Raw genomic sequence first — 14,246 nt, 5'->3', positions numbered from 1 at the left:
TGACTTTCTGTTTCTTTTTCTCCCTTTTGCAAACAATTTGACTTTTCCTTCCCCTGCTTTTTTTTGATGAACCAGTGTTTTGGGGTTTTTGCTGTGACCTATTAGCTGTGGAGTCCATTTTTGTGTTTTGTTTGATAGCAACTTATTGTTTTGTTGCTGTGTCCCCTGGGTTAAACTTACTCATTACTTTGAATCAAAGGCACCATGCAAACAAATAAAATCTAATCTAATATAATATTCTACTCTAATGGATTCCTTACAGTCTCTCTTGGCAATCCTATTGTTCCTATCTTTTCAGCTCAAGCAATGACATCAAGGTGGTTGCTGCCCAGAAGGGTTACTGTCTCCTTTTCCTCCCTCCTATGTGCAATATCAGAGGGGTAGAAGTCATCACTGGCTTCTCCAGTAAAATAATTTGTGATGTGCACTTGGTTACTTTTCAGATCCTGAAGTCAGTAACCCATGATAGATTATTATTTGCAGTAATAAGCTTGCCGTGGCTAGACCCTGCCCCACTAATATAAAAATATGCCAGAGAAAATGTTTGATATGATCCTATGCAGCATCTCTTGGTTGTACAGCTAATACTTACAAATTGTGTTTGTCTCTTAAATGTGTAACTGTGGCTCTCGTTTCCTACATCTTCATTGCCTTTGCTGCTGGTGCTCTTTAGACTCTTGTTTCATTCAAGTAAGGAGCAAATCATCTGAAATTTTGCTGTATTTAAGTTTTCTAATCTTTTTTTCTTTTTATTTCCTCGTTTTAACTGAGTTTGTTTCTTCTCTTCTGAAAAATACTCATTGCACATAATAGCCAATGTTATTTTCCTGAGCAATAACAGAATATTTTATTTTTCTATGACTTAAATGCCTTATATTAAAGAGTTTTTCTTTATTTTTGGATCTTCTTGCAAATCAGTCAGTTTTTGTTTCATACACTTTATGTATCCCCCTCAGAGTGCAGAGAACTTAATGTACAGCAGTCTCAATAAAATGCAGACACCCTTTCCATGCCCTCCACTCCCTCTTTCCATAGCATTCAGGCATTTGACCTTCATCAAGGAAGGACATTTATCACAGCACCATCTAGCCATCTGTTAGTATACTTGCCCTCCCTGGTGCACGTTCCTGTAAACAGAAGCATTATGGATCACTTCAGGCTTATAACCCAAGTAAACATCTATGAAGGGTGAGGATGATAACTCAAGGACTCATGCACAGGAGTGTTGCAATTCATAATACAATTAAAACAGGAATCACAAATCACTCATCATAATATTTTACGTTTAGTATCTCGAAAGTGTTTCTTCCTTCAGGTCTCTACCGTGGTGCAAATACCAGTGCCTTGTTCCTGCTCTCAGGGCAGACCTTGTGCAGCTCTGAAGCTTGCATTGTACAGGTTTCCAAAGTCTTGACACACACTGATGACCACAGGCAGAGAACTGGGGTGTTTGTTAGTGGAGTTTAGGCTGTGATGTGTTGCAAAGGTAAAGGCACAGCTCCGAGGCACAGCCTCCTTTGTGTGTGCAGGAGCTGGTCTGCAGCAGCCCCAGTGTGTCCATTTGTGAATGGCAGATTTGCTTGGCAGGGAGCAAAGTTTAAGACAGTATTCAATATTTTTTACTTCAGTGTCTTTTCCTGATTCCTTCTTTCCAACCCACAGCACCGATGGCTACTGCTTCACCATAATAGAAGAAGATGAGTCTGGTGGACACTTGGTCACCAAGGGATGTCTTGGATTAGAGGGATCAGACTTCCAGTGTCGGGTGAGGAAGCATTTTCTGCCAGAGTGTCACTTGAATTCTTGATAGTTTTCAATTAAAGTGCAGTCAGCAGACATTGCTGTGTCCATGTTTTTCACTTCTGTTCATTTAGCAGGTAGTTGATCTGCATTGATTACTGAGGGGAGTGCATTTGTATCCCCAAAAGATGATACTATAGCTCCTCCTAATAATTACAACTCATGTTTTTGGTTTTGGCACTGCTGCTACTAGTAACATTCCCACTCAGAGGAAGTTTGGATTTAGAGAATTGCAGTCCTAACTCCTCAAATCTCCATGCTAGCTAAAGTTAGCAAGGATATTATTTGATGAACTGCAGCAACATCTATGTCTTACATGCAGTTGCACTTTGGTTTGGGACTTCTGGTGGCAGATATTCCCTTCAAGTAGAGTGATCACCTGATGGAAAACAAGTATCACTGCAGGAATAGAAGGGGTGTGAAAAAAGGAACAAGGTGGTTCTGAGGTGGTTGCCTTTCCTCATGTTAACCTTAAATGGTTTCAGATGAGTACAGGAGTGGTCTAATCATTACGGCTAATGGGTGGTATTTTATTCAGCTTCCCAGGAAACCAAAAGCTGCAGCTGAATTAGTCCATGCAGCAATTCCTGTGTTATCCTGGCTAACCTGTTTTGGATATCTGTATTAACTCATTTTTGGTCTAAATGATGGATGCATGGGACTTCACACTTCTGACTTGCACCATTAAAGAAAGTCAGTCCCTTCTGCAGCATTAAGGCACCAACAAGAGTAATTTAGGAGTGAATTAATGTCTTAATTATCTGGAGAAATATTGCTGGATGCGCTGGTTGGCAGAAATCCTTACTCCACACATCCTAGAAATGTGTAGCAGATTGCAGTCCAGCTAGCAAGTAGATCTTTCAAGTGCCAGAATGACTTGCTGTCTATTTAAATTTCTTGTTGCAGGACACTCCTATTCCACACCAAAGACGATCTATTGAATGTTGCACAGGCCAAGATTACTGCAACAGGCACCTTCACCCTACACTGCCACCACTGAAGAATCGTGGTAAGAGGAACAAAATTCAGTCCTAAGCTGATCTTTTCCTGCTGTTGTTCCTTGTGCCTCAGGGAAAAATAGAGCAGACTGAAGTACCTCTATCCAAAAGCGTGTGATTAGAGATATAAATGGCATTAAACAGTATCTCCCCATTCCTGTAGGTTGTGTGTGGAGTGGTGCTGATGCTTGCTGTTATTTCTGTTGCACACATGCAGCCAGCACATTGGAGATGCATTAGAGTAGCTGTCCTAGTACAGACCTGCTGAGCTATCACAGATCATCTCAAAGACCTAGGCTGGTCATGGCAGAGGATGACTCTTGCTGACTTATTTTTATTAGCCAGATAATAAAATTGAATCCTCTCTCCAGGCCACGTAACATGCATTACTGTCATTCATAACTCCACACACAAATTGGTCGGGTCAAGTTGACACAAGTCTTTTAAGATTTTCTTATTTGCAAGACCTAATCATCCTGCACTAGGATAATAATGACCCACTAAAGTGTACTTTTTGTGTGAAAAATGTAGCTGAAAATAGAATATAGGATAAGAACTCACACACTTAAAAAAAAAAAAATTATTCGAGAGCAATTGGGCATGTATTAACTTAGTAGATACTGAGGCAAGGTTTAAGCATTTTTGTTTGTTTAAACATCACTTTCTGAAAGCTGGTAAAACTATTTTTGTCTGGGTGTTCAGAATACATTTTATAGAATTGTATTCCTAAGCAAGTGTAAATTCATCCATAAAAAGCTCTTGGCACCAGCAGGAATTGTGGTAGTCAGCGTCGAGTCAGTTTGGAGTTGCAGAAGAATTTATAATCGTGGTGTTGTGTGTTGAAGATTGGTGTGCAGATGCACTCTTAATTTCACCAACAGCAGATACTCACACGTATGCAGGCTCAGAGAAAGCCTTCACTCATGTAAGCTGTTCCCTTCAGGCCTGTGAAATCCTGCACAGATGGGCTGCAGAGTCAGGCCTTTGGAGAGTAGTATGTAAATACTTCACTGTTTACTAGCAAGGCATTAAGGCAGCGAAACCTCATAAAATTCTGACTTCCAGCAGAAGAATTATGTACTACTTTGTTGGTTTATTTAATTTTTAAAAGTTCTTTGGACTGAGAGAGAAGCTCCAAAAAGCAGTCAATATTTGTTCACACTTACTTGGTCTTTCATTAAATATCAGTTTGGAAAATACTGCCATGATTTCTTCTTGCTACTGGCTGAGTTTATTCTACATTAGGACTACTTAAAAATACTGAATCGGTATCTAACACTAGACATCTATCTTATTAAGATTTTAGTTATTTGGCGGTGTTATCCGCTACTTATACAGAAAGCAATGAACCAAGCTTGTGGTAGTGGCAGAAGTTGTTTGGATCGATGCTGGGTTTGTTTTGTGTGTATATAGGGTAAATAAAGTATTGCTTGGGAACCGTGGTGGCAGATCCGTTGAACAACAGAGAGAATACTTGTTAAAAGTAAAATTTTTAAGAGTTGGAGCAGGGTTCTAGCTGTTCTGTGTTGCAAAGTTGACTATTTTAGCATGACAGACAAAAGGTGATGTAGTCACTCAACATACTAATTTTTTTTTTTAAATAAGCTTTCACACTATCGGCATCCTGACAGTGTTTTGTAGAAATGCGTTTCAGGAATTGCTTCAATAAATTTGGCTTAACAGGGCTGAAGTCATCACCTTTAGTAAAGCCTTAAGTTGATATGTCATTCTTGGTGCCAGACCTGTTTTAATTTGTCGCTGCTGTATCTTAGTATAGAACCTAAGAAAAAAAAGGCATAGTTTGAACCACAAACCCTCACTGCAAATAGGTACAAATACTGTGTATAAATACATGCTACTGCCAGTGCCTAGTACTGTGGCTGTGATCATTGTTTCTACTGGAAGCATTTAGATTAGGCTGTCATTGTCTGAGTAATGTTAGAATTGTATATCAAATTTAACATAAACTATACAGAGGAAGAGAGGTGAACTTAAAAACAAGCTTCTTGGAATAACCTTCTGAAATTCAGGGTTACATGAAAGGTATGTATGCTCCTCAGCATCTAAAAAACAAACAGAAATTTGGCTTCTGACGAACTCAGGTCTGAGGTGATACCTCATGGGAAACAAAGTCTAGGGAGAGCATACAGCTGCAGGTCAGAGGCTGTTGAACTGAAAATTGACCTATGCACCAAGGTAACAGCTACAAAGGCAAGTGACTTGTGTTCTCTAAGTGCTTTTCCAGGCCTGGCATGTGCTGCAAGGCAAGATTTATGCCATGCCCTTCTCCTCTCCCCCCTGTAAAGAAAGGAGGACCACATACATGAAAGTGAGAGCTAGAAAATAACACTGGTCAAAGCAAGACTTGTTAAGTAAGTTGGAAGAACCGACAGCTAAGCCTAAGTTTTGAGCTCATCTTGGTACAGAGCTAGCAGGATAAAATATCCCAGAGAAACCATTAAATCCTTGTGCCAGCTATACATCTGTCTTATTAAGGAAATGAAAATCATAATTGGGTCTGATATAACACCTCTGCTTTAAACAATAAAAGATATTCCTGGAAATCCCAGCGAAAGCACAGGCTGAGACCAGTCAAAAGCAGAAATATGTCTTTACTGATTTAGAGCCTATATAAGCAGAAGTGGTGGTGCCACCGTGTCTGGCTCCCTGCCTGTATAGCTAGTGATGAATGGGCAAGGGAATGATTGGAGGAATGATGAGGTTTGATGTGTGCACACAGTCTCCACGCCTCGGATTTCACTGCCGTTTTTACTTGGATAACTACAACATTCTGAACTGGAGGGACCTGCGGTGGGAGGAGAACCTCCTCTCCCTTTGATATGCTGACTTCTGAACCTTCTGGGTGGCATTTTCAATGCACTCCTCAGCATGGTCCCTCTGATGGCAGTCAGTAGAACGAGTGGTGGAGGAGGGGGAAATTGCAGGAGAATAACAGAGCGGCAGCTTGGTCTCGCCGAGCTGCCTGCTGACACCAGCCTGCATCCCTGTTTTCCTACAACGTGGAGCTGTTAATATGCTGTTTGCTGGGCTTCACTGTTAATCAGCCCGCCAAGGTATGTGCAGAAGATTCCCAAATCTGCCGTGTGTTTGTTTTGCACTTCCTGGTAATGGCTCACTACTGCCTCGGTGGAAGCTTCTGCTTATTCTCATAACCCTGCTGCTTGGCACCGTGCAGCTCCAAGTAACACAGCAGTAAAAAGCACAGCACTGGACTTCCTAGAGGACAGAGTATCTCCATCACGTAAACTGGCACTGGCTGGGACTCACCACAGTGTTCACCACAGAGCCCACAAGCAGGTCTCTCGGCAGACTCACAGCTGAGCTGCCCCATCCCTCCTCCTGGTCAAATAGTGCAGTGGAAAGGGAGGTTTGTCCTGCTGCTCCGTGGGGAACAGCCTGGGCTGGAGGAGCAGGAGAAGAAATCCAGCCTGGCTCAGTGCAGCAGAACAAACAGACATTGCTGGTGTAAGGATGGGGGCTTGCATTTAATCTTATGTTGTCCACACACACACCAGCAGGTTCTTGAAGTCCACAAGTTAACAAGCAAATGCAATCCTGCCAAAATGCTTTAAAAACACAGGAAGTGTTTGAAAGGTGGGACGATATCTCACTTACCATCAGTATTGCCTCTCAAATAGCCACATAAATAGAAAGGCATATGGAACTTACTCTCCCCTCCTGTGGTAGCCAGTTGCACACCTGTGCTGTGCACAGTGAGCCCCTGCTAAAGCTGTGCCACTGTTGGCGTGTGGGACACCACCCATGACAAGAGGGTCAGCTCTGCATCTGCTCAAAGTCTTCTCAGCTGCTCCCAGCAAGGAGATCAGAAGACGTTCCTTTGTGTCTTCCATGCACACTTGCTTCACATAATTGCATTTGAGTACCCAAAGAATTTTGCAGTGTTGGGGCCTGAAGTTCATCTGAGAGCTACACAGCACTTCCAAAATGCCTTCTGGCCTCTGGGAAAACTAAACTGCATTTATTTACTTTTCTGTATGGTAGAAGCCCATTGGAAACATGGAGCATAAGGTTTGGATCACTTAAACCCTAAAAATTATGGTAATTTGGTTCAAGATTTCAGCATGTTTATCATCCCTCTCCAAATGTATATACTTGTACATGCACAGACAGTGTGAACAATTTCATGGGCAATTCTGTGTCTGTAAAAATGCACAGATTTCCGTGGCTTTTAACATCTAGCAGACAAAAGTGTAAGATCTGAATTGTTCCCTCTGCATCTGACATCAGTTTTCATTACTGCTAAGCACAGAAGCCCATCGTGTTGTGCTCTGCAATGGGAGAACCCTTGCTGTGGATGGTTATCCGGGTTTCTCCCAGATACAGAATGCTGCTTTATGGTCTGCTTATTCATCTGATGGGCTGTGACATCTGAAGCTGCTCCAACCTCACCTTTTAGAGGGAGGTAGTGGCTGACACAGGCTGCTTACAAAGCACAAACCAGAGCCCTCAGCCCTGCCGAGCTGCCATCGCCTTCCCAGGAGCTCTGGATTCCCCGGTGGGCTCTCGGTTTCGACCCACAGCCCACTTGGAGTGGCAGGCCAGGGATAAATCTGCTGTGGCAGGCAGAAGGATGGGCTCGAGTGTTCTCCTGATAGGCATCGTGTCAGTGTCCCCTTTCAGAGGCATCAGCCACGTCCTGAATGTTTACATTGTTAGTGCTCCCAGGGCAGGTAATGGCAGGTTAAAACATGACCAGTGTGATCAGGAGGTGTGTTGGTAGGTAATCTCTGTTTGTAGTGGAAAGAGGAAGGGAAAAAGCTGTTTCGGAGAGAAAAAAAAAAAAAAAAAGAAGGAAAAACTGGATCTTTAAAATAAAAGAGTCTGAGAGTAAACTAAGAGTCCCTTAGGAATTTCCTGGTCTCATTACCCTTGTAAATCTGAAACATAATAGCATCGTTCCAGGACCAGTCAATAAGGATAGATTTCTTGCATTCTCTGATGTGTCAGGCATTGGAGTGAAGGATGCAAGACAGCAAGGCTGGAAGAGCTTCAGGAAACATGGCCCTCATTTGCACTATCCGTTTATTGCAAGGGTGGTTGGTGTATGTACAGGCTGAAATATTACAATTTTGAGAGTTTGGGTGGGAGGAGAGGTTAAAAGAGAATATAGCTGGATGTCTTTGCTTTTCAGCAGAGAAGCACGCATGCAGGTCATACTTGCTTGCCTGAGCTGAGAATACAAATTTGGAGATTAATGTTACACTTTAAAGGAGAATAGGAGCCTCCTAATCAAAGGTTGACTGAAACATTTTAATAGTTTTTATGCAACAGCATTTTCCACAAGTTAGTTGACACGTTTTCTTTTCAAAGTGTTTTGCAGAAAAGCTGATGGAAGGATAGTTTTGCCAACCAGCGTAAGAAGGACTTGCTGGCATATAGGGCTGCTATAGAGCAAATGGATAAAAATATTCTTGCTCAGGTGTTTAAAACAGGATCTAAGAGGCAAATTTTTCTCTGATGATGGGAATGATACACTTTCAAGGCCTCTCTTGGCCTGGTTGAATGGTCTTCTGTGTCTTCCCTTCTGTGATAAATGCAGTTCGGTGGGTTTTTTGTTTTTTTGGGGTTTTTTTTTGTTTGTTGGTTTGGGTTTTTTGTTTGTTTGTTTGTTTGTTTTGGGTTTTTTGTTTGTTTGTGGTTTGGGGGGTTTTTTGGTTTTTTTTTAATATTAACTACTCAGTAGGATGCTACTTAATGTGAGTGGTTTAAAAAGACAGTAATTTTTCCAAGTCCTGGCTGATCAGGTTAAGACACAGAGCTACAGATCTTGATAGATTTTTCATTCAGAGGCAAACAGGGAATTGCAAATGAAGGTGATGTTTTGCCTGAGTGACGACTGAGAAAACAAATAGACTTTTGGAAGTGTCATTTCTCTCCTGGTCAGCGAGGGTCAAAGAGGAAGCCCACAAAATGCCTGGGGAATCCAGAGGCATCCTGTACAGGAGTCACAAGAAAAGAGCAGAAATGATCTTGTACTCAACGCACTTCTGACATTGACTTCGTACCATCTCCCTTTCTAAGTTGTCCACCTTTCTCATTTTTAACCCCAGACTTTGCTGAAGGAAACATTCACCACAAGGCCCTGCTGATCTCAGTGACTGTTTGCAGCATCCTTCTGGTGCTTATCATCATATTCTGCTACTTCAGGTAAATCAGGAATATTTTGGCAGCTTGTTAATATTCCTCCCAACATTCACTTTTTATAGATTTAGGAATTTGAAAAAAAATAGAAGTGGACCTTATGGAAAAGAAATGAGAAACTGTAATTTTATCACGAGAAAAAAAAATAATTGTATTTTATTCACAGTGTTCACAGGTATACCTGTGTGATGTATTTCATACAGAATCTTTCACTCAACATCCTAAAACTCCATTCAGGTAGAAGCACGATTATTCTTTACTGAGAAGGCCAAATTTTATAGGGAAAATTTTATAAGGGAAATATATCTAAGACTTCTGAATTTGTTTATGTGATGAAGAGCTGATCATAAAAAAAGAAGACAATACAGGAATGCCACTAAATGTGTCTAGAATGTTATCATTATCCACATACATTACGTTTTAATAATTTGGCACATTTTTTACATGTTCCTAGATTTCATGACCTTACCTCCTCTGGTTCCTAGAAATGCACTGCAGACAGTAAAATAAAGTTACGTACTTTGTCAGTGGTTTAGACATATTTAGGTTTCTGAAAGGAAAACATTTGGTTGCTTTGCAAATTTACCCCATACTGCATGGCCTTTGAGTGTTATACTTGAATTTTGGTGCTGGATACGGTTGCTAAAAATAAAAAAAATGTTGGCCAGTGAGTCCAGCATATTCCTCAAGGAAGCAGAGAAAGCTGTTAGTCTATAAATGAAGGAAATGTGAAGGACAGGTGCATTATTCATTGCGCGTTTGTTCATTGTATTCAAAACTCATTTTGCGTTCGTGTAAAACGTCAGATACAAACGCCAAGAGACGAGGCCCCACTACAGCATCGGGCTGGAGCAGGACGAGACCTTCATTCCCCCCGGAGAGTCCCTGAAGGATTTGATCGAGCAGTCCCAGAGCTCAGGGAGCGGTTCCGGGCTCCCTCTCCTGGTAAGGAAGCAATGCTATTTTAACTCACATTTCAAAGGCAAAAATGTGCAGACGGAGAAGAGGCACAAAAAATACATTTACGTGTCCTCAGTTGTTGTTTTAGGTTTGTTTGGTTGGTTTTTTTCTCTACCAGAAATGACAAGAATTTAAACTGGAGAGCAACTGCTTTAGAGGCAGGGGACTTTTTTTAAACGTGAACTAAGCCAAAAAAGGTTAGGGTTATTTTTCTACCTGAGTTCATTTCTGATTTTAGGTACCATAAAGTAAGCACAGACTGAGAGAGCTCATGGAAGTACATCAGGATTTACTCCAGTGTACAGGACAGCACCTGGCCCACTGATACTGTTTTCTTCCTTTGTATGTGCAACACACAATAGGATTTCAAATGCTGACACATTGCTTTTTTCTAAAAGGAGCTGGAACTTGTCAAACTTGGAACCTTTTTATTTGTAGGCTTCACTTTTCATTCAGAAGTCAAGGGGGAGTTTTTTCCGTGTAGTATGGCAATCTCAAAGGTTAAAGGCACAGGGATGGGGTCTGTGATTTTTTCTGAACAGACTCCAGGATTACTAAGCCTGCCGAAAAGGCAGAACGTTCTGTGGCAATACAGTTCTGTCCACCAGGGGGTTTTGTTTCGGGGAATCATCACTGGTAGAAAATGATTGGTAATAAAACTAGGTTACTTACTTACAATAAGTGCCTCTGAGAAATTGGAATAGATTTCTTTTTTCAGAATGGATACATCTCTCCTGTCTTCCAAATCTATTAGTTTGTAGTGACGCTATTACTGTAGGTGTTGTACAGTTTCCAAGTACCCTGTACTTTCTCTTTTTTAAACACTCTAAAGAACACATTAAATGGGAAGTTTTATATTTCCTTAAAAATAGAGCAACAGGCTGAGTTTGTTCTTGGCTTTAAGAAAGCTCTGTCCTATGCCATATCAATATCCTTCTAGCACCCTTGGAAAGGGAGAGATCTTGTGTGCAGTTTAGGACCATTCCTAATGAGTTTCCAGTTTATTTAATTGTGAGGGGTTCTTCACTTTTTTGCTTTGGGGTTTGGTGTTTCTTTGATTTTTTTTTTTTTGCATAATATCTGCCACATCGCTTGTCTTCACTTGTTCCAATGACAGAAGAAACGTAATAATTGAGAGCAGATACAGGGAACTTGGTTGTACTTCCCTGAGAGGATGTGTTTCCAGCAGCCCATGGGGTAGCAGGTGCCCTGGGGCACCTCACAGCAGTGCATGGCTCAGTCCTTCATCCCAAAAAAGCTGGAGCAATGCTGGTTATGGCTGCTCGTTCTTTATGCCTTCCTCTGTCCCAGTGAGCAGCTTGAAGGAGGGGTCTGTGGTCTCAGTGGTGTCCCCAGGTCTGCTCTTGCAGTGGATGGGGAGACCAATTCCTGCTACACAGCTGCTGTGCCACTGCTCCATGAGGCAGAAACCATCCAGTCTTCTGTCGGTCTCAAGCTTGGCGACTTTGCAGCCACTGGACCAAGTGCTTTTCGTCCAGGAACTCTTCCCTCCATCTCCCCTTGCTTACAAAAAACACATGCAAATGTTTTTGTAAGTAGTGATTTTGGGTGGAAGAGAAGAAAATGGATCTTACACTTGGCAATAGATGTTTGCTGCATTTCCCAGACAACCACTGTGAGTTCACCAGAAATGCACAGAGTGATAATTCTGGGCCCATGCCTGAACAAGTGTATAGAAGGTGCCTGGCAATAATGCTCTGGTCCTTACTGTGCAGGAGCTTATTTTTAACCTTGTTTCTTATGCAAGGACTGAAACATCCAGGGTTATAAATTCAGGAAAGTAAGATGCAAATTTAATGCAAAATGTCACCTTATGCTAACCAGTAATGTTTTTCTTCTGAAAAACATCTTCTTAAATGAGAACATTTATTCTAATGGGTTAATGGGTACAAATATTATACCCAAAACAAGTATTAGCCAAGAATTTGTCAGTCTGATGACATGCAGCAAGTGTTCTTTCTCCTGACCTGTCTGTACCTCTGTCAGAAGAGTTTGCTGGAGGTCAAATGCTGCAAAATGGTCTGTCTGAAGAGATTGCTGAACTACAATTTGGTCTGTACACATTTGGTCTCTCACACATTTTTTTCATAATTTCCCTTCCAATGAACTTTGCTTTTCAAGGGACTGCATCCGAGCCATAGGTATAAATTCTCTGTTCAAAATATTAAATTTACAAAAGGTTGGTCTATCTAAATTTTCATCTTCAGTAGCTGAACACGTTTAGCTGAATGCTAGGAAAGTAGAAATAGTTGGTAATTGGATTGTTTCCACTCAGGGAGATGAAGGAAAACCTTACCTGGCTGCTTACAGAGCTCAAGCAGCAAAATACACAGATTTAAAAATAAGTAAGAAACCCCCAGCCCCACTCAGTGTAAATAACTCAAAGGAGCACGTCATTCAACAAGCTTATGAAATCAGTTCGGCCAACAATTTTGATTAACCTATTTGTTTTAGAAATCATAATTGGTTTATGATTCAAGAAGGAGCTGAATTCCTTAAAATAAAGTAAATTGTTCATAGGAAATCATTTGACCAGTTCTAGCAGGACGAAACCAGGTTAAGGCCTTTCACATGGTATTCTGCCGCCTGAAAACCCATAACAGAAATGTGTTTTTCATTTTCCTAATGTAATTTAATAAGGAACTTTTCATCATTAAGTATTGTAATTGCATGTACTTTATGATGCCATTACATATATTTACACAAATTAAGTTATTTGATGTAACTGCATTATTGTTCAGGATGCATTTTTAAAATGGGCAAAATAGAAAGCAACAATGCTAAAATGACATTACAAAATGTTACAGCAAAATTCCAATGTAATATAACTATTGTTCAATCACTATATGAGAGTATAAAAGATAAATCAATTTTAAAAATTAAGGCTAATCTCTATTGTTGGCTTTCATTGATGTTAATAAAAAATAATGGCACTGAAGCTACCGTCTTGAATGTCTAATAATACAGTGCAGGGCTGGAAAAATGGAATTCTGTTTAAATGACAGAGAAGAAAACTGGAATATTTGAAATAGCTTTACATAAATACCATGATATGTTTTGCTTCTTACAATTGTCCAATATGAAAACCAGTGGTTTACTTAAAAAATGAATGATGATTGACCTGACCTAATTGGTTTTGAGTTTGTTTTTGGATGCACATTCATGCTGCAGTGGGGCTGTGGCAGTCCTGCCTGTCATTACCAAACCAAACATAAAAAAGGAAGAAAATTATTTAAAAAATCAAGTTTTGCTTATTTCTGTCAGCCAAGATTGCAAAAATGTTTTGGATTTTATGAAATGAATATGACTTTGTTGGGATTCAGAGCAATTAAGATTCATTTGCTGCAATAAACTACTGGTGGTTTGTATCTGGATGGTGGCAAAATGGAGCAAGAGGCCACAAATTTGAACTTGTGCAGGTTTTGCCAGTTGCTTGAGCCAGATGAAAATCTCCTTGTGTTGGTGGCAATATTCTTTCAAAATATTACCAAATCCTACCAGAAAAAAACTCATTATGTATGGATTGGAACTGGCAATGCTGTAGCACGACAGGGTGGCATTTTAATCTCCTGTTATATTAGGGTGAGGTAGAGTAACACACCAGAGCTCACACCAGTGAGCTGTATTGCAGCAACCACTCACATTTTTATTTGTGAACTTTTAGAAAGACATTATCTGCAGACATGCTCGAATCTGATGAGATTATTAGTCTCCATTTGTCCAAGAGTTTTTGTGGCTGTAAAAGCTTGTTAAATGTAGAGGCAGTCTGTCATCCTTGTGAAGAGTATCTCTGCAATGCTGCTGTGGACATTGGTCTTGCAATACCCGTGATTTTACACTTAGCTCACAGTACAGCCACTGACAAAGCTGGCATAGACTCTGTTCTTTCAATATTTTTGGGGAGAAATTGTTTTTTATTAATGTGTAATTATGATTTTAAAATCAATGTAGGTACATGTGTTTTACTCTGTAAGTAGTGGTTGATGTTCCTAACACCAAATCTATATATTGAAATAATTTTAAAAAAAAAAGTAATCTTGTAATTTTGCTAGTTTTGGAGCTCTGATAGGCTTTTGACTCTTGTGAGCCTTAGCCTTGAGCCTCAGCAGTGTTGACTAGGTAACAAGCATCCCTGTATTAATTAAAATGTGTTTTCTACCCCTTTGGAATTTGGACTGTATTGAGGTAAGCAGGAGTGTTTTCTGTCAAAACTTTCCCAAAAATAACAGAAATAATTCCACCAAGTGCTACAACCCACAGAAAAATTTAAAAAAAAATTCAAGG

The 14,246-nt window shown here is 40.4% G+C and overlaps 1 protein-coding gene across 6 annotated transcripts in view; it reads left to right on the top strand.

Annotated features, from left to right (window-relative positions):
- Positions 1–14,246, top strand: part of BMPR1B (bone morphogenetic protein receptor type 1B) — a 142,156-nt gene that overhangs the window by 118,323 nt on the left and 9,587 nt on the right. For all 6 annotated transcript variants that reach the window (XM_088163963.1, XM_088163965.1, XM_088163962.1 and 3 more), the window contains 4 exons: positions 1,663–1,765; positions 2,707–2,809; positions 8,891–8,987; positions 9,788–9,926. In XM_088163963.1, the coding sequence (XP_088020089.1) occupies positions 1,663–1,765; positions 2,707–2,809; positions 8,891–8,987; positions 9,788–9,926 (442 nt within the window). The remainder of the gene's footprint in view (positions 1–1,662; positions 1,766–2,706; positions 2,810–8,890; positions 8,988–9,787; positions 9,927–14,246) is intronic.

This window comes from Sturnus vulgaris, chromosome 4 (genome assembly GCF_052056855.1).
Source record: "Sturnus vulgaris isolate bStuVul1 chromosome 4, bStuVul1.hap1, whole genome shotgun sequence".
Lineage (NCBI taxonomy): Eukaryota > Metazoa > Chordata > Aves > Passeriformes > Sturnidae > Sturnus > Sturnus vulgaris.
The sequence above is the reverse complement of the archived record's forward strand: the minus strand, read 5'-3'. Positions and strand labels throughout refer to the sequence as shown.